Source organism: Vulpes lagopus, chromosome 14, assembly GCF_018345385.1.
Source record: "Vulpes lagopus strain Blue_001 chromosome 14, ASM1834538v1, whole genome shotgun sequence".
Lineage (NCBI taxonomy): Eukaryota > Metazoa > Chordata > Mammalia > Carnivora > Canidae > Vulpes > Vulpes lagopus.
This window is the reverse complement of record NC_054837.1, coordinates 8745331-8771764: the sequence shown is the minus strand read 5'-3', so window position 1 is coordinate 8771764 and position 26434 is coordinate 8745331. Positions and strand designations below refer to the sequence as shown.

Sequence of the window (26434 nt, the reverse complement as noted above, 5' to 3'; positions counted from 1 at the left end):
CAGGTAATACATTCCAAGACTCCCAGTGGGGGTTTGAAACCACAGAGAGTACCAAATCCTACATATATGATATTTTTTCCTGTATATACATCCTTTGATAAGCTTTATTAATCAGGCACAGTAAGAGATTAACAATAATAACTCATGATAACATAGAACAATTACAACAATACGTTATAAATAAAATTTATGTGAATGTGGTTTCTTGCTCTCAAAATATCTTATACTGCACTCACCCTTCTTGGGATGACGTGAAATGCTAAAACGCCTATGTGATGAGAAGTGAGGTGAATGATGTAGGCACTGAGACATACTGTTAGGCTATAACCAAGCTTCTGACACACTATTTTCAGACTGAATATAGTTAACCATGACAACTGAAACCATAGGACATGAAATCATGTATAAGTGGGGGACTACTGTACTGGCCCTTTTTACTATTAATGGTTTTTACCTCAAAGTGTATTTTGTGTGACACAAATATAGACCATATAATATATATAAGTTTTTCTAGTAATGGTGTAAGTATATAGGGATCTAGTCTGCCATACTGCCAACTCTGGCTATTTACACCTACACAGAAAACTATGTCTGATGAAGCAGCCAGTCCTAGAAAGAGGGGCAAGAACTTGAAGGTCCCCTTGCATGTATGAGAAACAATAGTGTTCAAGGAGTCAGCACACAGAATCAGAACCACCTTTAAGTATTTTTCTGGGGAAAGTACTAACAAGCTAATATCTATCAAAGGAGGTTGACCAGACAACAAGATGGAATATCCTAGTCACCTCAGGCATTCTGTAATCAAGAAGGGCTCAGGATTCCATTAAAATATAATTTTACATTCCATAATTTGCCATTTAGCATTTCTGAGTTTAAAAACAAACACATCCACAAAAATATGCTTTAACACATGCCACAGGCCTTGAAAGCCCTTCTGGCCTACAAAACAAACCTTACAATTAAATCTTTACAGCAGGATTTATGGTGCAAACATACTGGTCTGTCTGACACAGAATCTCTGATAATGAATTTTAAAGTGGAGATTAAGTGCTGAGTGCGACCACATTGAAGCATGCTCTATTACTTCCAAAGTGTCTGCCCATGGGGCATCTGGGTGGCTCAGTGGGTTAAGTGTCTGCCTACAGCTCAGGTCATGATCCCAGGGTCCTGGGGTGAAGCCCCATGTCAGGTTCCCCTTTCAGTGGGGAGTCTGCTTCTCCTTTTCCCTTCTGCAGGTTGTGTCTTTCACTCTGTCTTCAAATAAATAAAAATCTTAAAAAAAAAACCACACACACAAAACAAAACAAAACAAAACAAAACAAAACAAACTCAACAAAGTGTCTGCCCATGCTGTTGTTTCTGCCTAGAGTGTTCTTTCTACCAAAGCTCCTACTCATCATGTCTCTACATTACATATCCAGCAAGTCTTCCCTGATACATGACCAGATTTAGTTTTCTTGGCATCTGTTTCCAAGCTTTGTTCACCATGATTTCAAGAGTTTAACATGCTTGGGACATAGTAGGCACTAATGAATATTAGCTCCCTTTCTGAGCATTGTGGTTAAAAAAGAATAGTGCAGGCCAGAGAAGCAAGAGGAAGGACAGCTTCCTGGAAAAAGGAGAATTTAGGTTGGGCTAGAAGACATAGGTAGGACTGAAAATACAGAACACAGTGAGAAGACACAGGGGAGCAGTCAATGAGGCTGGGCAGGTGAAGAAAGGCCCAACAGTGTAATGGAAAGTGAACGTCAGGCAGGTGCTTGAATCTGACCCAGTCAGCACTACCCTTGGCATACCCTTACCTGTGTTCACTGAAGACCGAGTTATCCAGAACAATCTTCTCTAGCAGCTCAATCAGTTCATTAGGCAGATCAGCTGTCATGAAGGCTTTGACAGTGACTGAGACCTCTTCAGGATCCTGTGTTTCTGACAATGCCGTCTGTACCACCTGGTTTTAAAAATCATTTGAAAGAACTTGATTAGATACAGCCAATTCAAGACTATCTTTGAAGCTAAACCGAAGGGAAGGATTACTCCATGGCAGTCTGAAATAGTCACAGAGAAAACAGATTTCTCAAGGCAAAAAGGGAAGGTTGTCTAAAGGAGTCCATTTCAGAGATCTCTGCCTCCTCTATTTGACAGTTAGTTGCTCTCTCACATCAAAAAGGCTGCAGATTCATCTCTGCCTGAGTGACCATACCGCAAATTTACTCCACACTCAATAACACAGTGTACTAAACAGGCAGCTGAAATGCATGTCTGCTTTCATCTTTTTTTTAGGCCACTGTTCATAGCAAATATGGCCTCCATTTTTCTAATGAAGACACCACATAGTGAAGCTCTTGCTACCCTAGAGCACTACTGGACCAGCCCACTTCCAGGCCTGCAGTCCAGTACACCCTGAGCTCCACAGCCCTCAGAACACCACGGGAAAGACTGAAAAAAAAAACTTGCCACACCACCCCTCATCCAACTACAGGTATCTTATTACAAAAAACTCACAAGTGGGGGAAAAGACACTTTCCCAAAGAGTACACTTCCCAGATGACAGCAGGCTAGAAGGCCAGCATCGTTCTCTTTATTTATACTTTGTGCCAGGGGCCTTTGGTGACTTCAGGATCTATCAGTTTTGCCAAGTTCGGGTGTTTATCAGGGGTGAGCAATAGCAGTGCATTAAAGAGAAAGGACTGACAGCTCAGAGAAGGTATGACAGATAATAGATGATACACAGCTCTGGCCATGACCTTTTACTCTGCAAACAGGAGGGGCTGCAACAGAACTAGAATCAAAGCCCAGTCCACCTTGCAAGTGGCCACTATATACTCAATGGCCTCATAAGATACAAAAGTTCTTCTGAGGAGTTTATAACAATCCTAACAGTTATTCCAAGGAGTTTGAGGAAAGGGGCTATCACAGGAGATAAATAACAAAAAAGGTGTACTTAAGGTAAAAGAAAACTGTCATAGCACACAGAATCCATCCAGAGTAGGAGGTATTTCCTGCCATCATGACATCTATCCATTCTTGAAAACCTTTGAGTACTTTAAATATACACTGTTTATTTTAAGGGCAAAAATAAATTTCCATCATCTATTTGAGTCAACAGGATGCCTAATTTAAGGTTACTTAAGGAAGCTGCTTCCTCTAAGTAAACTTTCCATAATGAGCTTCTCCTCCAGGCCTACAAGCAGTGTACCTCTGGCCTCATGCAGTCTCTCTAATTAGAGAGGCACGGTAGGTAAATGCCCCCTAGGAGGTGGCTATGAATATTCAGTCTCAGCAGACATAATGACAGGATTAGCAGCCCTACACAGACATGGGGAGACCAAGAGACACTCTGCTGGCTTCAGTTCAGCAAAGCATTAAAGCTGCTTGAGCCAATGCAACATGGCCTACAAGACATGTCAGGCAGTTGGACAACACCTGGAGAAGTATCTGTTGTCTGTAAATCTGGAGATAGATCTCTAGTGGAATATAAGCCTACTCTGTCCCAGGCCCTTTGCTGCTCAGTATCTGTCAAGTCTGGATGAATGAATCTTCAGGCAAATCTTAGAGATGGGTAACTCCAAAGTTAATATAAGATCCAAAACCAGTCTTCTAGTCATCTAAAAGTGTTCCAAAATGAAGTTTATTAATAAAAATATAATGGCAGAAACATGAAGAACAGTGGACAGAAAACAAGAAGATGAAATTCAGGAAAGATAGAGGTGAAACCCAGCAAGTGCTCCCAGTGGTTAGTAATGCACACAAAGGAGCAGAGGCACTTTAGTTGATAGGCTCAAGGCTGAAGGCCACTTCTTGGACCAGGGTGTCTTTTTCCCACCTTGGTCTTAGCCTACCCTCCAAAGAATATGCCCAGCATCTGAGGGGAGAGTGGGGATGGTGAAGTATCAATTGTTGCCTTCAAGCTATGGGAAGCCTACCAAGTGGCTGAGGTTGACACCCATCCGCCAGACTGCACATAGGAGGAACCCTGGCCTCAGCACTGGAGGAGAAGGAGGCAACTGGATAGTTATAAGAGTGCAAGGGGTTCCTCGACAAAGGCAAGTCCAGCTGAGACAACCCTGAAAGTCATTTACCTTGTGTCACCGGGGGCTGAGCTGAAAAAATACTAAGGATCCAGCATGTAGGCATGCCATCAGATATTCCTTTTACTGGGGCAGCACATCCCTGCTTTGGAGATCAGGGCCAACTCTGTGCCTTTAACCAGTAAACTCCAGAGAGGATTCACAAGATAGTCTGTCTGGTCATGCGTCTGAAGATGTGTTAGACATAATAATTCAACTAGTCACTCTGGCCACAAAATGGTAAGACAGCAAAATGCAGGCATGCATACCCATACTCCCATTTCCATTCTTCACCTGGTCAATCAGCTGTCTCCTGGACGGGTTAGTCTCCTCAAGGACATGAGCCCAGAGCTCAGGATCCTTCCTGCGCACCAGGTAGCGGGCCTCACTCTTGAACAGAGAATTCTCATTGCAAACCTGAAATGAGCACACCAGTGTGTATAACACAGCCAACGAATGGATGCTACTTAAGGGACCCACCCTAGTCAGTTCCCTCTGTCCCCAACACTTTAGTGTCAGCCAGAGCCTAAATGAGAAACAGTACTTTGACATGTGATAAGCAGCATCCCAAAAGAGTGACAATGCACTTCCCAGAGTGACAAATTAGCTCAAAACACAAGTTTCTCAGTTTAAAACTTAGAATGGGTACGACTGTGAGGCAGCTCCTCTCCATAGCAACCTGTTGCCCTAAAGTAGTGCTACCCAGCAGAACTTTCTGAGACAATGAAAATGTTCTAGACCTGTGCAATGGAATGCGGTGCATGAAGGAGGGACTAATTTTTAAATTTTAGCTAACTTAAACAGTCATCATCTCTAAAATGTTATCAGAATAACCCAGAACTGGTACAAAACAGCATATATGCTACATTTCAAGGTCTATAAACTTTAAAATACACTTTCCTTGATTGAACTTGAGACCCCTTTTCTGAGTGTTCTAATACACATCTCTAAGAAACCAGCTGTTTACTGGAACATCTCAATGTGTGAGGCACTTGCTAAGGCCTAGTGGGTATCAGACTGGCTGGGTACCACAGGCCAGGCACAAGGCTAAGTGCTGCATGTGTGTCCATGGGCTGCTCATGTGTGCACAGCATGATTTCTAGCCTGCCCCAAAATCTCACTGCAGCTTCTCCTTCTGACACAGCAGACCTTAATGAGCATTTTTGGGTCTGAACTCTGCCTTACTAAAAGGCGATGTCCAGGTAGGACAGCTGAGTGTAAAAATCCCTGAGAGGTCACTGAACTGAGTTTTAATAAAAAGGTGGTAACATTCAGCAAAAAGGTTGGCTTATGGTATCAAACCAACTAAAGTCCCAACTTCACACAAACTGGCTCCCTAGAGACTGTAAGACAAGGTGCTGTGTCAACCTGGCCTATCACTTGCATGGTCAGTGTCCAAAGCTAAAGTAGGATGAGAAACTGGTACACTGCTCTTGAGCTTTGGCTCTGTATGCTTGATACCCTAACATATTCCTTCCTCAGTTGCTGAGTTTCTACCATGTTGTCAGGCACTCTGAGGTGCCCAGGGCAAACAGATGTCTATAGATCTTACAGTCAAACAAACATCAGGCACACCCACATGAGATTTCTGGAGTTTAAGGTCACAATAAAATATGTAGATCCAACCGAGGGTGGAGGTAAGCAGACCTGAGGTGGATGTTCCAAGGAGGGGCCAGTTAAGAGCTCATGGTTGGGAAGAGTTGGCAGAGGGTATGTGTAAGAAGCTGCCCTAAGAAGAAGAGCAGGAAGTGCTAGGGCACACAGGATGGAAGCATCCAAAGTAGAGAGGCAAGAGGGGAGGTAGTCAGGCTGCTGAGGACAGGACTTGCAGTTCCCAGAGGAACTGTGTGAACCCAAGTCAGACAAGGGGCTCAATTTTGCCCTCAGGACACTGAGGACACTATTAACCTTAAGGACTGTAAACAGAAGGCTGACAGGTCAGACTTGGAGCAGCCAGACTTATAGGTACAATATATACAAACAGGGTATAAGGCATCTGAATGAAAAGGAAACCAAGTTTATGGAAATGTACCACATGATCTGCAACTGTGGGGCTCAGAGGAAGTCATCAACAGCTCCCACTGATGAAGTCCTGCCACAGGAAGCCAGGGCAACAGCTGGAAGCTAGGTGTATTTGCTCCTCACCTTAATGAGTTCAAGATCACACTGCCCCCTCTCGTAGGCAACGCAGGCCAGATGTGGGTCCCGTTTCTCACAGTAGCGGCCCACCACACGGCTGTCATAGTAAGCATTCTCTCTCAGGAAGCGCTCGGGGCTATTGTTGCTATCAATGTAGATCTTGGCAAGTGCATTGTGAGTGGCAGGCTCTTCACAGCCTTCGTGACTCCGGGACTCCAGCCAGGGAAGCAGGAGCTTTAGCCTTTGGAAGAAAGAAGAACATCATAAAAGTCTCAAAACGAATATCCTAAGCCTCCAGAGCAGACCCTGAACTCTGAAGGTTGCTTCTAGAAACAAAAATCTCATTCTATTAACCTCAGGTTGTTCTAGGGACCAACACAGACTTGAGATCCAAACTGATTTTAATTGTTACATTTTCCTGAAAGATCTGCAGTACCAATAGCAAATAACTCACTACCATGAATCCAGCCATGGAGACAGTTTACTCTTGGGGTCTGGAGGCTGACTGAAGGGGATCTTGGAGAACTTAACAGCAAATAGAACCCAGGAGCAAGAGAAGAAGATACGGAGCTAGGATCCCTTACCTGTTTCTTTTTTCTACTTCAGCCACCAGCTCATCAGTAGAGAACTGTCCTCTCACCACCATGATTAAGTTTTTAATTACTTCCTCAGAACAATCCACATCAAGCAGCCCTCCAACCACAGCAGGGATCCGGCTAGGGTTGACCTAGAATGGTCAAGGTGGTGACTTCAGTGCTGCAGGCACAGGTCACTGCTACAAGTTCCCCAGTGCCTGGACAGTGTGGCTGTCTTAAAGGGTTCCTGTGGTGGGCAGAATGCATATTTGAAACTCTAAGCCCTAATGTGACTGTATTTGAAGATGGGCCTTGAAGGACATAATTATGGTTCAATGAAGTCACAAGGATAGGGCCGTAATCAAAGAAAAGGCCATGTAAAGGCACAGCAAGAAGGTGGCCATCTATAAGCCAAGGAGAGTGGCTTTAGAAAGAACCAACCCAAGGTGGTGGGGTCAGCACCTTGATCTTGGGACTTCCGGCCTCTAGAACTGTTAGTAATAAATGTCTATTGCTTAAGCCACCCAGCCTGAGGTATTGTGCTATGGCAGCCTGGGTTAAGATACCAGCAGTCTCAGACACATTCAGGGAGCAGAATCAGTCTCTCAGGTGTAGGTTATTACCACCAACCAAGGCACAAAGGCAGCCAGGTGTCACTTGGGAGCCAGCAGCGACGGTCCCAGTAGTACCTTCTGAACGTAGATCTCAATGTACTTCTGCAGGTTGTTCCGGTATAAGTACAAGACGAGGTCATGGACAAAGTCAAACCGATCACACACAATGATGAGGGGAAGCTGGTCTGTGAGCTTGGCCTCCTGTGTTTTGGGAAAGCACAGAACAAAGCAGGCAGTGAAGACCCCACAGAGCTAGACTGCAGGAATCAGGAATAAGCATAGGGATGGCGCTGCTTCTATAGAAAAGCAACTCCAAGAAGACTCAGGATGAGAGTTTGTTCTAGAGATGCTATTGTTTTAAGTTATTTGCTTTTGGGGATATAGAGTTTGCCTGGGGAAACAAGTAATAGAAAGATAGTACTATTTGGTTAAAGAAGAAAAGAACTCTGCTTAATTTGGCAATAACATTGCAAACTGGTCCAAAAGCAAATATCATTTGTGTTAAGATAAGCAGCCCATTACGTATAAATGTGACTCAAGCCTGGCAGCAGACAGTGTGGGCTACTTTCAAGAACACCTGCCAATAAGGGCTGCCTTTCTGGGCAAACAGCCACACTCCATGGAACATCAGCCATCAGTGCAGGGGGCTCCCCCCAACACACTCCCCCTGCTAACACACACAGTCCATCATAATAATGCCTCCCCTCATTTGGCCATACCTACATGACACTTCTCAGGTGCCCTTGCTGTGCAAAAGCTTCTTATCTTGATGAAGTCCCAATAGTTCATTTTTGCTTTTGTTTCTCTTGCCTTCGTGGATGTATCTTGCAAGAAGTTACTGTGGCTGAGTTCAAAAAGGGTGTTGCCTGTGTTCTCCTCTAGGATTTTGATGGAATCTTGTCTCACATTTAGATCTTTCATCCATTTTGAGTTTATCTTTGTGTATGGTGAAAGGGAGTGGTCTAGTTTCATTCTTCTGCATGTGGATGTCCAATTTTCCCAGCACCATTTATTGAAGAGACTGTCTTTCTTCCAGTGGATAGTCTTTCCTCCTTTATTGAATATTAGTTGACCATAAAGTTCAGGGTCTACTTCTGGGTTCTCTATTCTGTTCCATTGATCTATGTGTCTGTTTTTGTGCCAGTACCACACTGTCTTGATGACCACAGCTTTGTAGTACAACCTGAAATCTGGCATTGTGATGCCCCCAGATATGGTTTTCTTTTTTAAAATTCCCCTGGCTATTCGCGGTCTTTTCTGATTCCACACAAATCTTAAAATAATTTGTTCTAACTCTCTGAAGAAAGTCCATGGTATTTTTTTAAATATTTTTTTTCTTTATTTATTTATGATAGTCACACACAGAGAGAGAGAGAGAGAGAGAGGCAGAGACACAGGCAGAGGGAGAAACAGGCTCCATGCACCGGGAGCCCAACGTGGGATTCGATCCCGGGTCTCCAGGATCACGCCCTGGGCCAAAGGCAGGTGCCAAACCACTGCGCCACCCAGGGATCCCAAGTCCATGGTATTTTGATAGGGATTGCATTAAACGTGTAAATTGCCCTGGGTAACATTGACATTTTCACAATATTAATTCTGCCAATCCATGAGCATGGAATATTTTTCTATCTCTTTGTGTCTTCCTCAATTTCTTTCAGAAGTGTTCTATAGTTTTTATGGTATAGATCCTTTACCTCTTTGGTTAGGTTTATTCCTAGGTATCTTATGCTTTTGGGTGCAATTGTAAATGGGATTGAGTCCTTAATTTCTTTCTTCAGTTTCATTGTTAGTGTATAGAAATGCCATTGATTTCTGGGCATTGATTTTGTATCCTGCCACACTGCCAAATTGCTGTATAAGTTCTAGCAATCTTGGGGTGGAGGCTTTTGGGTTTTCTATGTAGAGTATCATGTCATCAGCGAAGAGGGACAGTTTGACTTTTTTGCCAATTTGAATGCCTTTAATGTCTTTCTGTTGTCTGATTGCTGAGGCGAGGACTTCCAGTACTATGTTGAATAGCAGTGGCGAGAGTGGACATCCCTGTCTTTTCCTGATCTTAGGGGAAAGGCTCCCAGTGCTTTCCCACCTTTGCAAGGTTCTGGGTGTGGCCATGTGATCCAGTTTCCTCTAATGGAATGGGAATCGAAGTGCCACATGCCACCTGCAGTCTCACCCATAAAAATCACCCATGCTTACTCCTCTGAACTCTCTTTCCTTTTTCCTGTTGACCATTCAAGGTGGTATGCTGAAGATGGCAAAGCAGCCATCAGCCTGGTCCTTGAAAGATGGTGAAAAAGAAAGCCACCCTACTTAGCTCCACATCTACCCCACTCTGTGCACGAGGAAAAAATACGCTTCTCACTTTTGATGCCACTAGCATGGAGTCGCTTACTTGTTTCTATAGACTTTCCCAACCTAATTAACAGGGGCATAGTTGGGACATTGTTGAAACATAATGCAGCAATAAACTAACTCCCTCTACTCATACACTGGATAATTAACAGCATAGCCTCATAGGTTGTAAAATGAGCAGTGGCCTCCTCCAAGAACTTTAGGCCATAAAGTAGAGCTCTGCACTAAGGACCTAGGGAACAATGAGACAAAGCCAGCTTTCCACCTCTTGGGCAGCTGCCTGATGGTTTGCTCAAGGAATGAGGCAATGTCTGGACACACTTACCTTCAGGAAATTCTTCACTCGCTCTGGGTTGTAGCAATTACTCTCCCGGCATATCCTCTCCACCTCCTTGATCTGCCCCGTCTTACAGGCAGCCTGAATGTATTTCAAGTGCACATCTGGATCTTGGCTGAAGTTCACAATTGAGCCCAAGAAGTAGAAGAGGCCTACAAAGAGAGATTGTTTCATCTTATGCCATCATAATATCAACCTGCCTTTTCCACAGTCACAGCCCACCTGCCCTTGAGGGCCAGCCCACAACAGCAATGCTCCAGTCTCCCAGCTTACAAGCCCACTCACAACTTAGAAAATCTACATGAAGTTCTTCTGCTTTGGCATCTCCCCTCAAATAGCTAGTTCTGATTTCCATCAAATTTGGGAGATACACCTGAGATGTTCTGATGTAAAATACTGTGTGTGTATGTGTGTGTGTGTGTGTGTGTGTGTGTGTGTGATTCTTCTGGGGGGCCCAGGCACACCCTAGATGGTTATCTTCGAGAATAATTCAAATTCAGGTAACCTAAGAGGGCTGTGTGACTGCTGCCCTAAAAAAGACAAACCAGGGAGAGAGGAAAGCAGAGGCTTTCAGTGGCAGCCTCCCTGACACTGAGCTGCTGGCACACATGGAGCCACTGTGGACTGGGCTGCAAGGTGAGTCACAAAGCACCGTTATTCATCAGAGGCTGAACATCTCCTGACTCTCACAGAAGCCAGCCAGGGAATACTGGTGATAAGAACAGGACAGGATACCACAGAGAAAACCACTTTCTCTGAGGAGGTCTTTGGCTCTAACCTGAGGGAAGGAACCAGAACTCTGAAAACAGACAGCTCCCACTGACCCTCCTCTACTGCCATCTCCTCACCCAGTGCAATCTAATAGCTGCTGCAGCCTTTCCTGCAATGGCGTCTTCTGACGAGAGGGGCAGCTCCCTATAGGCAGGTATTGCCTTTACTCCTCCAACATTCCAGCCTCACTAGGCCCAGGGAAGTGACTTAACACCTCACTGGACAAATGCTCAATTTCTATCTCTACCCGAGCCTGTCTCCAGCAGACTCTCACCTAGGAAAGCCATCACCTTCACCAGCATATTCTTGGTGTGATACCCATAGGAGGACAGAGGTGGCTAACCACAGTCAGGCCTACCAGCCCAACAACCACACACCACTGAGCCTCCATGGGGCTCTTACTTGGGGGATGCCAAAGGCACTGCCCTCTTAGGGCCATGCACTAGTGCAAGTGGGTCAGGCTTTCTGGTGAACATTCAGCAGACTGTGTGACACAAAGATACTCAATTCCACAGAGGCTCCAGGGACACGAGGGGGATTCTAAGTGTCCCCACCCAACAGCAACCAACTAATTTCTTCCTTTGCAAATGCCAAAAAACTACCTAAGCTGGGTAACACGCACCAGACAGCAGAAATCTTCTGCCAACGACCGACACATCGGCCTGGCCTGAAGGAAGACTCTGAGATTACTACAGGCACCTGAGCAAGAGGTGCAGTTGGCTAGAGGCTGTGAAGTTTACCTTCGTAACTCTTGAAGGATTCAAAGAGCTCCACCAGGGACTGTGTGCCCAGCTGCTCGTGGTACTTGGAGGCTACCTGCACACACAGCTGAAGGTTCTGTCTGATACTGGCAGACATCAGAGCATGCAGACACGCCAAAGAATCCTCAACCGACAAGGAGCCAAAGAAGCTGATGAGCCACTGTGAAGCAAGGAAGAGTTTGTCCACAGCTAAGTACCATTGTAGATGTTGCCGACACTGGCAAAATAACTGGGTCAATTCTTCCCACTGAGTGTCAAAAATATAAAGAATCTTCACTTAAGAGGACTGAAAAGCAACTATCCCTTGTGGTAAAAAGTACGAGCCAGGAGTGAACTTAGGATAAGATACTAAACTTCAACTATTCATTAAGCTGTCCCAGACCCTGCAACACCCCACAGTTGAAAGAAAAATCTATTCTGTAAATGGAATGCAGTACCAATTAGCTTCTGCTAATGGTTTTAGACAACCCTGATAGAGCTGTCAGTATTAATAGGTTCTTTCGGGTTAAGTCAAAGGTAGACAATGGAAAGAAAGAGGTGATGCAAGCCCAGCTGTGTGGGTGAGCAAGTGGAGCTTGTGTGGGGGCTGAATGAGAACTGTATATAGCAGTGATAAGGTTCATGCACAGGGAAGATACATGCCACAGTTCTATAACCACGTACATAGGAAATTTTGGGAGCATGTGATCCTAGTGATAGGTGGGTGTCATCCACAACAGGAGTGCCCCAAGGGTGCATGATACCTCAGGATTGAGGAGGTGAGTGTGGACCACAGCCCTCTTGATGTCGTAGAGGTCAGTGTAGTGCTCCAATGCACGCTGCAGGAGGCCTGCCTTTTCACAGAGCTGGGCAATGTGGGCCCGATCATAATGAGTAAACATCTGATTTCCAAGAATGGCATCTGCAACCTGTGAAATAGTGAGGTCAGGAAGAAAGTCTAAATGGTGGCAATTTTAAGAGCAGCTGCTCAAACCTTATCCCTCAGGGCACAGCTCCAGAAAGTGCTCACAGGAGAGAGGGGCTTCACCAGGTCTAGGTCCTTCCCCACTTCTGAGCAGAACCCTAGCCAACCATCCAGGCCATGTAACGCTCTTCAAACAAGGTTCTGGGGTACAAAGTGAGGTATGTATAAAAGGCTGAGGTTCTGCCCTAAAGCGTGTTACTTGGATCAGTCCAGACTATTACTCTGGCTTTTTAGCCATCATATCTGTACAGTTTTCTATGGCAAGTGAAGGTCAATGTCAGGGTGTGAGTTTACAAGGGTCTCCCTTAATGAGCTCAATCCTTGGACTAGCAACAGTTAAGATTAGACCTGGAAGTAACAAATCCTTTTGCCATTCACTAAGCATCTCAATTTGGTAAAAGGCAGAATTAGGGGTATGTTTTGTGGGAGTTGGGTATGTGAGAAAATAACTAACACTCCTAGAAAGAATTCTGGTAAGATTTAATATCTATCATCTTTAAACAAGCAATCTCTGGCCTAAGAATGAGTAGGTCAACAAGCAACCTGTTATCTTGTTAAGTGATCTGACCCTCAGTATCTAATTAGTATCAAGTCTTGATGAGATGTGCTCCTGGGTGTCACCCAGCACACTCTTTCCCAATCCTTCCAGAATATGGAGCACCAACCAAGTATGCAGTGTCCACAGACCTAGTCTAACAACATGCTGCTCCAGGGAAATGCATACTCTGGGTTCCCCATAGAGGAAACAATCCAGACCAAGGGCTAAGAGGAGAGTTTTGTAATATCTGGAACTTATCGATGTCCCAACTGTTTGTTTTCTCCAGATCTGTCTTTACTATCCCCTTTAAAAAAAAAAAGTTTTCTCATTATAGCAATAGCGTCATTTAAAGAACTCAGAAAACACAGATGAGCCAAGAAAGAAAATATCATCCAGCCTCTGACATCCAGAGAAGACTGCTCCAATATTTCTGGTGTTGTGCCCAGCTGTGCACCCATCCAGGCTGACCCTCTTTCAGGTTTGGGCTTTTCTTAGGGTCTATCTGCTCAGTTCCTAAGTGGTGCTTAGTTGCTGTTTCAAAACTCACTTACTAGGATAGCTTGGGTGCCTCAGCAGTTTAGCGCCTGCCTTTGGCCTAGGGTGTGATCCTGAGTCCTGGGATCGAGTCCCACATCAGGCTCCCTGCATGGAGCCTGCTTCTCCCTCTGCCTGTGTCTCTGCCTCTCTCTCTTTCTCTGTCACTATGTCTCTCATGAAAAAATAAAATCTCAAAAAAAAAATCTCATTTATAAGATTTCAACAGAACACCAAACAGCAAATTAATAGCATTTTTGCTTCCTAAAGGTAGGGTATGAACCACACAACAGCAGCTGACCTGTGGACTGGATACCTGAGATCACAGAACAATACAATGAACATACTGTTTCCTAATCACAAAAATAGTACATGATTATAAAGAAAAAGAAACTGGAACACAAACAAGTAAAGAATAAAGTGAACTATGATCTTGTCCACTCAGACGACTGTGGTTAAGAGCTTGATATAAATTTCTCCAAACTCCTTTCCTGCATATATATCCCAAATTAACCCAAAAAGGCACATAAATGTAATTTAACGTCACCCCTCAACTTTCAGTTCAAGAAATGCCCTGCCACAATGAGCTACCACTTCACACCCATTTAGGATAGCTTTTTTTTTTTTTTTTTAAAAACACATACGGAAAATAGCAAGTGTTGACAAGCACATGAAGAAATTGGAACCCTCATATATTATGGTAAGAATATGGTATAACTGCTTGGAATACAGTATGGTGGTACCTCAACAAGTTACATTCAGTATTACCATATGATCCAGCAATTCCACTTCTGGGTGTACACCCCAAAAGCTGAAAACAGGAACTCACTCAAACTGATTGATACCTGCATACCAATATTCACAGCAGCACTATTTGCAATAGCACAAGGTGAAAGCAACCCAATGTCTATCAACAAATAAATGGATAAACAAAATGTGATATACACATACGAAGGAATCTTATTCAGACATAATAGGAACGAAATTCTTTAAGATTTTATTTATTCATTCATGAGAGACAGAGAGAGAGAGAGAGAGAGAGAAGAGAGGCAGAGACACAGGCAGAGGGAGAAGCAGGTTCCACACAGGAGAACGTGGAGGACTTGATCCCCGGTCTCCAGGATCATGCCTCGGGCCGAAGGTGGCGCTAAACCACTGAGCCACCAGGGCTGCTGCCCTGGAATGAAATTCTAATCCATGGTATGACATGGATGAATCCTGAAAATAATATGCTAAATGAAATAAGCCAAACAAAAGAACAAATATATGATTCTACTTATATGAAGTATCTAGAATAGGCAAATTCATAGAAAAGGTACATAGAATAGGGGGTTACCAAGGACTGGGGAAGGGAATGGGGAGTTACCACTTAATGGGTATAGATTTTCTGTTTGTGATGATAAAAAGTTCTGGAAATACATAGTGGTAACAGTTGCACAATATTGTGAATTTAGTTAACGCCACTGAATTGTGTGCTTAAACATGTTTAAAACTGGGGTGTCTGGGTGACTCAGTGGTTGAGTGTCTGCCTTCGGCTCAGGGCATGATCCCACAGTCCTGGGATCAAGTCCTGCGTCGGGCTTCCCACAGGGAACCTGCTTCTCCCTCTGCCTATGTCTCTGCCTCTTTCTCTGTGTTTCTCATGAATAAATAATACCTTTTAAAAAATTATTAAAACAGTAAATTTTTTTATGTATACTTTACCACAGTGAAGAAAAAAAGAGAAAGAAAAGAAAAAAGGAAGCAAAAGAAAAGATGACCCAGTTGTAATTATTTCTATGAAAGTTTTGCACCATGGATTCTGGAAATCTCTTATAAGAAAGTCCTAGAGAATGTCCACTGAGGCACGAGCACATCCCAGCCCAAAGCCTCTGTGTTTAGGTGTGCGAGTCCTACACAGAAACAGGTCCTTTGTCCCTTGGTTTCAGCCTAGAAATGGCACTTGCCTGGGGTGCATGAATCAGGTTCATCTCCAACAGGCGAGTCTGGAGGTGCCCCTCAGCTGGGCGATTATTTTTCAAAGCATCCAATAAGAAGGAAGTACACTGCTGAATTAAACTGTTTTCCATGAAAACATCTACAATCTGAAACAGATAGCAAGCCACATTTTTACCCAAAGGAAATGGTTTTATTTTCCTATTCAAAAAGTTCCTAAAAATGAATCTCATTTAAAAATTCAATAATTAGCTCCTTCCCTTGCATTTAAAAACTTTTAATTTATTTTAGTAATCTCTACACTCAACACGGGGCTCAAGCTCACAACCCTGAGATCAACAGTCACATGCTCTTCTGAATAAGGCAAGTAGGTGCTCCTGCATTTTCTCTTATCATCAGAAGTCAAGTAATTCATGGCCATTTTCTATTAGGTAATTTTGTGAAATTTATCACCCATGTCATACTCACCAACAGGGCATTTTATTCAAGTCAATCAAAGGAAGTAGTTGTATCAATATGAATCCCCAAATTCCTCTACAGTGATCCAAGCAATCTTAACAATCTATTACTTAATCAAATCCTAGAGGCAGTCAACACCTGGTTTCTAGCCCTTATACTCTTATTATTCAGGCACAGTTAAGAAAATGCAAACATTGACTTAGACACCAATCATTAGAGTTAAAATAGATATTAAAGAATAAGCCTTACTAAGAAGTGAAATATAGGTAATGAATTTATGAATTGTGTAACTGTTTCCAAGTTTAAAATACAAGAGAAAGTTTATAATAAAAATACTTCAGGGGTGCCTGGGTGGCTCAGTGGTTGAGCACCTGTCTTTGGCTCAGGTCGTGATCCCAGGGTCCCAGCATCGAGTCCCACATTGGGCTCCCTGCAGGGATCCTGCTTCTCTCTCTGCCTATGTCTCTGCCTCTCTGTCTGGGTCTCTCATAAATAAATAAATAACATCTTTTTAAAAATACATAAATAAAAATACTTCAGGAATATGAAATATAATCCAGATATAATCTGGAGGTTTTTTTTCCTCTTGAGATCTATGTAAATTTGCCTCAAACCCCTTAATCTCCAAAACCTGCAAATTCCAAGATGTATATAACCTAGTGTGACTGTACTTATAATTGAATCTATACAGGATATTGATTTTGCTTTGCTTCAAGCTTCATTACACATCTCTGCATTACCCAGAGCTCTTTACACACAGTTTAATGAAGGTGACCTGACAGGTGTTTATATCTAAACACTAACTATGTTATGCTAAAATAACAGTCTCCTGTTCACCTACCTCTGGGTTAGCCAGACACCCACAAGATGAAAGTCTGCAGACTCAAAAGCACTCACCATAACCAGGTATGCAGGCAGAATTGGGTGGCTTTAGTCAGCAGAGTATAATGAGGTGGGGCTGGGGGTGGAGTGGGGCCACCATTCCCAAATGACATCCTCACTCCCCACCACAAACCACCACAAAGAAACAAGATCCTCACAACCTGACACATGAATCCTCTAAAATACTTCAAAAAAAAAAAAAAAACGGTAAATGATATGTATTCAAACAATAAAAGACTAGAAGACAATCTCCTCTGGTACATCATATCTTTTAAAACTGGAAGATTAACAGACAAAGAAAACTGAGACACTGGTAAGAGTAAAAAAAACAAAAGGGAATCTTCTTGACAGCTATACAAGCCACAAAAAGCTGTCCCAAACAATCAGCCAATGCTCACCTGATCAATATTGGCCAATGGCTCTTCCTCTCGCACTAGCATCTGAGAAAACTGCAGGCCCTGGTCTGGACTGATCCTTATTACACTCCTTAGCAAAAGGATCCAGTCTGGGACATAGCCAACCTAGAAGCAAGGGAACACCCATCAGAAAAATAAACAAAACACCGTGAGTGGCTAAACAAAAATAAAAACAATAAACAACTCCCATTTTTTTGTTTTGAACTCGTGTTTACAAAGAAATGAGGAACAATATTAGCATGTGTACATGCTCGGCCTCTGCCAAACACAACAATCACTTCAGTGTGATGATGCCATGTATTGCAGAGGTGCAATCAACTACACAAATAGCCTGGACCACAAAACAGTCACTCCAACCAGTGTGCCAGCTCTGACCCATACCCAGCACACAAGCCAGTGAACTTTGGGCACAAGCTGCTGTGGAAGCCTGTGGAAACACAGGTTTAATACACAGATGATGCTGAGGAGGGTGAGGGAGAAAGAAGAAAAAGAACAAGATAAAATTACAGGAAAATCCCCAACTGGAAGGAAATTGATAGGACTGTAAACATAAGACAGGAAAATAAAAAACTGAAGAGAATAAAATAGGATCATTATCACTGAATGACAGATACTAACAGCAACATCAACAACTCACACTAGAGCATGTCCGTAGGAGGAAGGGTTTTTTATAAATTTCAGAATCAGCAACCACTCACCACAAATTAATTATCTATGAAGTGCTAACGGTTAGGCATATATTACCTTTTTGGCATAGAGGACAATTTTCTGGAATTGGCCTGTTTCTGCAAAACATTGGATAACTTTGCTTGGCACATTTGCCCGAAGATATACACTCAGAGCGAGTGTAGGGTCAGCAGTTTTGACCAAATCTCCAAGTTCTTCTGAACACTCCAGCTGTGATGTGCCAAAGAGACAGGATTAGGACCAGAGGAGCCTGTGACCTTGTTTTCAAACTGTGCTGAGGGTTGTGATTTCGTAAGTGTTTGTACCTTATCTTCTTTCAGCCACTTTTCTAAGAGTTGCTTTCGTCCCTGCTGAAGCACTGGACGGCAAAGTTCTAAGGATTCAAGTTTATTGAGCTGACCCTGGTCAAGCAGGATTCCAAAGTACTGGAGCAAAGGAGAGGCCTGCCCCGGCTGGGCAGGAATACTCTGGAACTTCCGAACTGTGTCACTGGTACGCAGGACTCCCTGATGACAAATGGAAATATAGGTTGTTATGTCATTAATCACAGGCTGTCTCTTTACTTAACTGGCTTATATTTTTAAAAAATCTGCCAATGGAAATTCCTCACTGAATTAATTGTCAAAGACAGAAAGTCCTCTACCAAGGCAATGGCTTCCATCTTCAGCAAAAAAACACGAACACAGTGGGTCTCGGTCCCACAGATGACTTCTAGCAAGGGTGAGAATTAGGCTTCTAAATCAGCTTTGCAGTAGTGAAGTTCTACTACCACTACATTTTAATTCAAAATACTCGAAGTCCTGGGTGAAGACTAGAAATAGTTTGTTCACACGCATCACTTGAAAGACAGAAAAAAATCCTTTCAAGGAGGAGCAAATCAAAACCCTTTACCTGCTCAGAAGCAGATCTAGGCCTAGGACAATTTATCTTAATGAAATAAATCAAAGAAAATGCCCCAAGCAGTACTATTAACATTCCAGATGAGTGGAGAAAGTAGAGTAGAATGTGACTAAATAAAATTGGGGCACAACCACTTGATGTATAATATATCTCTGTATTTCCTATGTTAAGAAGCTGGGTGTGAAATATCTATGCACATAGGTAATAACTGAAAGAGAATTTAAAAAAATATTGTAGTAGGATTGTACTTTTCATTGATTTGTCTCATTGTTATGCCAGTGGCACAAAATTTTAAAGCTAAAACAAATAACAAAACAGTAAGACAATCCAACAACAGCAGTGGAATGCTTTTATAACTGATTTCACTCTCAGACTAGAACACAGCATTTGAGGGCCATTACCTTTGGTGCAGATGCTGCTACTTTCGCAGCTTCAGCATAGCTCCCCTGCGCAAAGAGGGTACTGAATTTTCTCACAAATAATTCCTCTGCCCCAGCCAAGTTGCTACGAATGGCCAAACGCAGACCAAGGTCTGGATTCTGAAGCACATTGGTTGCATAATTCACAATGTTATCTTCCTCAACACAAATGGACAGCACCTATAAAGACCCAACAGGTGAGACTGGCCTACCCTAGAAAGTGCTCCGTATATACCTACTGCCAACATCTCGCCCGTAGGCACTGCAGTATCAGCAAAGTTCTAAAGCTCATGCTGAGTATCCCTAGAACATTGGCTCTAACAGGACAGGATGCACAGGAGCCAAATACCTAATGATAATAAAACAGAACTTCATGACAGAGCTACAGCATGGTCAAATGAGAAAAATATCAGGTTGCATGGATACTGACCAGTGACGCATTCAAGATAACTCTGCCAAAATCACTGGGTGTGGGGGTGGAACTGACAGTTTTTCTTCTCAAACTTCTTTTTTTTAAAGCACAGATTTCCTTCTTTTAACTGTTTTAACTTTAGTTGAGAAAGGTAATTTAGGTAGCATAGCACCTGCCTTTCAACCCTCCCCAATTAGTCTGTGTCTAGCCTGAACATGTTAGTGGTGTGTATCAGAACCACTGCTCCACTGGTAGAAGCTTTGTGCAGGACGGGAGCTACTCCTCTCAGAATTGATCCTGTTTAATGGTGCTGTCCAGGGGCACCTGGGTAGCTCAGTCTGTTGAGCATCTGCCTTTGGTTCAGGTCATGATCCCAGGGTCCTGTTCGGTGGGGAGCCTGCTTCTCCCTCTCCCTCTGCTCCCCTGATCCTGGTCTCTTGCTCTACCTCAAATAAATAAATAAAACCTTGAAAAAAATGAAAAAGAATAGTGCTGTCTGAGAGGTAAAGTGATGGTAGGAAGGAGAAGGGAGACATGGGTGTAAGTTGAATAACAGGAGCTGATAATATTTGACCACCTTCCTGAGGAAGGAGGAAAAGTTAAGCTCCAGTCCCCAATGAATGGAAAATGTGGGAGATGAACCCTCAAAGTTCCATACCTGTCCCTTTTTGTTGACACCGATAATTCCAGAAGTAGGTTCATGTGAAGCAGTGACAAAAATTGTGTCAGCACTAATACGGTTCATGTAAATGCACACGCCAGACTCTAGGTCATACAGATGAAGATAGCCATACTTTGTGATCAAGTAAATAACACCATGTTTAGCTCCAATCTACAGGGAGATAGAGAACAACAGGTAGAAATGTAAGTAAGGAGAAGCCAAAGAGGACAAAAGAGCTCACAAATGATGAAAGAGGAGTTTTCAGCCCAAGAGATCATTTATCAATTATCATTGGTGGGAGTGGATCCCAAGTTGATTCCAGTCATATCCATTTGAGAACTAGTTTTAAAGCCAATACTTTGCTTGACTTTTCTCAAATAAAGGTGCAATAAACCAGGCTATTCCATTTGTCTTTCAGGTCTAACTATCCTCTCCCCACTTCCTTACCAAATCCCTTTAGAAAAAGCTGTGAGTTCATAAAATAAGGGGAAAGTTCTGGATAAACTTTAAAAAATTATTATAAAGCTCATAGTAATTTTATTTTTTTAAAAGTTTATTTAAGTAATCTCTACACCCCAAGTGGGGCTCGAACTCATGACCCTGAGATCAAGAGTCACATATTCCTCCAATGGAACCAGCCAGGCACCCCAAACCTATAGTGGTTTTAAAGAATGGTAATAAAAAAATAAAGTGAGTACCAGCATAGGAAAAAATATAAACAAACAGAACTGAGAACCCTGAAATAGAATCAAATGTACATAAGAATTTAATATAAATGAGTAGATATTTCATATTAGTGGAAAACAGACTTTAACCAGTATACAATGCTGATATAACCAGCTGTCTATATGGCGATGGGGGATGAGCATAAAGAACTGTCTCTTTGGGTGCCTGGGTGGTTCAGATGGTTAACTGTCTGCCTTCAGCTCAAATCGTGATCTCAGGTGCTGGGATCAGGCCCCACGTCATCGGGTTCTCTGCTCAGCAGGGGGTCTACTTCTCCCTCTGCCTTTCCTTCTTGCTCATGTTCTCTGTCTCTCTGTCTCAAATGAATAAATAAAATCTTTTTTTAAAAAAGCCCTCATCTTGAACATGAGAGACTCCTAACTCTGGGAAATGAACTAGGGGTGGGGGAAGGAGAGGTGGGTGGGGGGTGGGGGTGACTGGGTGACCGGCACTGAGGGGGGCCCTTGATGGGATGAGCACTGGGCATTATTCTATATGTTGGCAAATTGAACACCAATGAAAAATAAATTCACACACACAAAAAAAGACTAAAAAAAAAAAAAAAGCCCTGATCTTACTTTTTTTTTTTTTTTTAACATTTCTTATTTATTTATTCATGAGAGACAGAGAGAGAGAGAGGCAGAGACACAGGCAGAGACAGAGGCAGAGGGAGAAGCAGGCTCCATGCAGGGAGTCTGACGTGGGACTTAATCCCAGGTTTCCAGGATCACGGCCTGGGCTGAAGGTGGCACTAAACTGCTGAGCAACCCGGGCTGCCCTTCATCTTACTCTTTAAAGTAAATTCCAGATGGGTCAAAGATTTTAAGCAAATAAAACCAAGAAAGTAATAGAAGCAAATATGGGTGAATATTTCATCACATTGGGGTGCAGAATTCTTTACAAAACATGGTATCAAAGCCACACAAAAATGCAAAATCTTCCACAAAATGGAATATACCACAAATAAACTTGAGATGACTGGAAAGAAATATCTATTTGAAACACACCAGACACTCAGTACCACAAAACTACAGAGTTCTTACAAGATAAACACCCCAAGAGAAAAAAATGCCAATATTAGGAAGAGGCAATTAACAGGATGTATAGGAGTGCTAAACCCATCCCATCTTAACAATAATCACAGGTAGGGAATGAACATCACTGGACACTCTCCAGGGTGGTTGTGCACATGCCCCTGACCAGTAGTTTCACTTGCAGGAGTTTATCCTTGGATGGAGCATTGGACAACAATGCTCCTACAAGTGTTACTGTAAACATAAATACTCAATGGGTGATTGTCTACATGAGTCAGGGACATCCACAGAACAGATGATACAGACATTAAAATATTATATGCATTTAATTGGTGTGGTATAGTCTACAACACAGTGAAAGAAGGTCATAAAGCTGAAGGTCAGTGCTAAGACACGTCATAAGACTCTTTTTGTAAATGTCTTCACAAATGCATGCATACGAAGAAGATACTTCCAAAGGGGCAGTCAGTTTTCAGTGGGGTAGGATTTCAGTCGCTATTTAATTCTTTGGTTATGTTTATTGATATTGATGGATATTTATGGACAATATGTATTTCTCTAAGTCAGAAAAAAGGCCAATTTCACTTTGTGGGAAAAAAATGCATTTGATTACATATTTATTTCCAGAAGTCTAGCTTAAAAAATTATCATTTAAAAAATACTTTAAAAAGAAATCATCATTAAGTATTATCAAATATTTGAGAACAGGAAAAAAGGCAAACAGCTAAACCAACCTACCATTATGGTAGATCCCTAAGAATAAACATTTATTTCTCAAAATATTAACTAAGAATGTCATATCTATTATAGAAATGCCAATGATGTACTGAGCAGAAGAGTAATAAGGGAGAGTAGATTGTATGCTCTTACATATATAACGTGATCCCAATTTTGTTCAAAAAGTGTATCTAACTTTTTAAATATGACAAGTAGTGAGATCTTTGATATATTTTATATCCAACTGGTTCAGCTACAGAAGATTGTTTTCCTCTTTATATTTCTGTAGTAAAGTGAACATCTAATCTTTTATAATAAAAAGGAAAAGGCCTGGGACTTTGGTATGTGAGTTGTACAAAGTCCTTGTTTGTAGAAAAGAGTGATCCTTTCCAGAGAATGTTAAGACAGCATTAGCTAGAACATGAGCATCGACATTATCTTCTCCACAATCTAATATTATCTATTTGGGCATCTTCTTTTTTTTTTTTTTAATTTATTTATGATAGTCGCAGAGAGAGAGAGAGAGGCAGAGACACAGGCAGAGGGAGAAGCAGGCTCCATGCACCAGGAGCCCGATGTGGGACTCGATCCCGGGTCTCCAGGATCGCGCCCTGGGCCAAAGGCAGGCGCCAAACCGCTGCGCCACCCAGGGATCCCTATTTGGGCATCTTCTGAAGCACAGGAACCTGCTATCTTCTATTCCCCTCCCCACAAGATCTGTGATTTGTTTGAACTCACATAGTGGGCAGCACATTCATACCTGCATAGCCACCGGGAAATCAGTCTGAGCCTCTGGAGGGAAAAACACATCCACAGCTTTCTTTACAAAAGGCTGGTTTCCTGCTGCAGGCTGCCCGACTTCAATTATGTGCAACTAGAGAAGAGATTTAAGTCAATGTAAGTAAACATACTGGTGGTAGACTGATGCTAACCAATCCCCAGTGGTAAGCAGAGCCATAGCCCATGCCTTGTAGGGGTAAAGATAAAACTTACATCAAACAAAACAAGACAGTCTTGGAGTGCTCATGCTATTCATTAACCTGCTGCCTACCACACCAAGGACACAGGAAAAACCAACACCAGCAAACATAAGCAATGTTTAGTACCAGCATGTAAGCCAAGTCACTTCTCCCCTCTCTGGGCCTTAGTGTGGAAGCCCATGAAACAAGGAGCTCTCCTGGACACAGCTCAGGCTAACACAAATCAGCCGACAAGATACTGTAACTGAATGCCAAACTCACAAGACAGTCAACTGTGCCAAATGCCTGAGAGTTTTTCAAGGTTATGTTGGGGTAGTGGTGCTAAGAATCTTTGGAAAATCAGAAAGAATGAGAGTGAACAAGGGGCTTCATCCCTGCTACTATCAGAACAGCTTCAAGTTCCTCTCATCTAATGAGAAGGTACTAAAGCTAGAAACGGTCTGGAAAAAGTCACGAGTAGGGGTGGATCAAACACACAAAACAACAAGGGTTGGAGAGGGTGCCTAGCAGAAGAAACTGACGAGTGTACACTTAGAGAATAGTTTGGATTTGGCCTGGCAGAGAGGAGCGGGGAAACACCAAAAAGGCTTGAGGCAAGCGGAGCGATGGGCTAGAAGAGGAGGGCTGATATAGCAAGTGAGCAGGGGCCACTGGGAGTTAAGATGCAGGGAGACTAAAACTCCTAGCATACAGGCACCTTAAGAGAAATGGTAGTTTGGAAAAATTATTTTTGAAAGGTGAGGTGGGTCTGAAGACCTAATAAATGACTATTCTCTAACTCAAATACAGGTAACAAGGGGCTGGTCTGCCACAGAAGTGACACTTGCTAAAGATGGACAGTGGCAACACAAACAGAATGGAGCTAGAAAGCCATGGCTTCTTGCTTGGGAGTTGGGAAGGATGGTGCCATTGCCAACAGAAGGGGGCGGGGGGTGATGGGTAAGGAAGCCAGGCTTCTTTGGGAGGTGGAGGGAAAAGGGCAGGACTATGGACAGGTGGCATCTGCCTGTAAGAAAGGAACAAGGAATTGGAGTACAGACAAAACTCAGATCCACATAAGGAGACTACAGAACCATTCCCATAAGTACAGGTGGGTGTTGTTCTAAATACTGTAAGAGCCTTCATTTACATGAAGCACCTACGGGTCATTCCCCACTCCCAATTATAAATTGGTTTTGAAATGTGGGTTAAGTGGCTACCAATTTACACTTATACAGACTCCCAACACAAAGAGAAGACAAAGTAGAGAGCTTACCTTGCCCCCTGTGGGACTTCGTACAGCAAAGCAGAAAAGGGTGGCAGGCTTGGCGTTCCCCTCGCTCTTGAACTCTGCAAAAGCAGCAGCATGGCCTTCTATGGGTTGTGAAACCTTCCTATCCACAGAGTAGAGCTGCATTGCCCCAACTACACGGTTTTGCTAAGACAAGACATTTGCAATGAAAGGGAAAGAAAAGAGAGGATATAAATTGTTAAAACAAACGCTTCTATAATGAAAGTCTCATATATTGATATAGTTTCTCTAAATAAAAAACAAGCCTATTTTTTTTAAAGATTTTATTTATTTGACAGAGAGAGAGAGACAGCAGGAGCAGGGGGAGCAGCAGGCAGAGGGAGAGGGATAAGCAGGCTCCCTGCTGAGTAGGGAGCCCAATGTGGGGCTCAATCCCAGGACTCCAGGACCATGACCTGAGCCAAAAGCAGATGCTTAACCAGCTGAGCCATCCAGGTGCTCCCCAAAACAAGCCTATTATATATTAAAGACATGATATAACTCTAAGTCTGATATGGAAAGATGGCTGCAAACACCAGGGAAAAAATAAGATGACAAACTTCTTGATTTGTTAAATGTAAAATGTGAGTATATACACAGGTATGCATTTAGACATATGTTTGTGTATATGTGTAAGTGTACATTCCATGTTTGCATATGTTAATAAATATACACATATTCTATAAACACATAAATATTCATGTGAAGTGTTGGGAAGCAACTCTAAAGGAGTAGTTATATCAAGAGGAGGAAGTTATGGGCTAATTCTGAAAATTGGGTTTTCTGAAATCTGTAAATGGCAAAAACTGTATTCAATAAACCCCAATAAGGCTGGTATCTTTTATAAAACTTAGAATGTACATTTTTGGGCAAAGAATTTTAGTACATTTGTATCCAATGTCAAATGTTCAAAAAGCTAAGTAAATGAGATATGACAGCATCACAGCTCAAGCTCTTAGAATTCAACATTCAAATCGCCACCCCAGCCAAATGAGGCCCCATACAGTCGGTGGATAAAATTCAGATCCTCAATGTATCTGCCACCTACTCCCACTCCTTAGAAAGGGAAACAAAGGCTTCAACATTTTTCTTTTTAAAGAACCTTTCCTTTGTACTTTTGTACTGCACACTTATGTTAAAGTACTACGGAAAGTAGCAGTTCATGCTACAACACTGATGAACCTTGAAAACATGCAAAGTGAAAGAAGCCACTCACAAAGGCCACACATGAAATATCCGGAATAGGGAAATCCAGAGAGACAGAGTAGACAAGTGGTTGCCAAA

At 42.7% G+C, this 26434-nt stretch overlaps 1 protein-coding gene across 1 annotated transcript in view; it reads right to left on the bottom strand.

The window, feature by feature from the left end:
- Positions 1-26434, bottom strand: part of LOC121475742 (clathrin heavy chain 2) — an 80808-nt gene that overhangs the window by 27817 nt on the left and 26557 nt on the right. Inside the window, exons 4-19 of the mRNA XM_041729282.1 lie at positions 25136-25297; positions 23661-23774; positions 20421-20594; positions 19333-19530; positions 18337-18537; positions 18089-18241; positions 17327-17449; positions 15599-15736; positions 12360-12524; positions 11596-11776; positions 10073-10236; positions 7471-7596; positions 6791-6933; positions 6213-6447; positions 4362-4484; positions 1803-1948 (exon numbers count right to left, since the gene is read on the bottom strand). Of these exons, the coding sequence (XP_041585216.1) occupies positions 1803-1948; positions 4362-4484; positions 6213-6447; positions 6791-6933; positions 7471-7596; positions 10073-10236; positions 11596-11776; positions 12360-12524; positions 15599-15736; positions 17327-17449; positions 18089-18241; positions 18337-18537; positions 19333-19530; positions 20421-20594; positions 23661-23774; positions 25136-25297 (2546 nt within the window). The remainder of the gene's footprint in view (positions 1-1802; positions 1949-4361; positions 4485-6212; positions 6448-6790; positions 6934-7470; positions 7597-10072; positions 10237-11595; positions 11777-12359; positions 12525-15598; positions 15737-17326; positions 17450-18088; positions 18242-18336; positions 18538-19332; positions 19531-20420; positions 20595-23660; positions 23775-25135; positions 25298-26434) is intronic.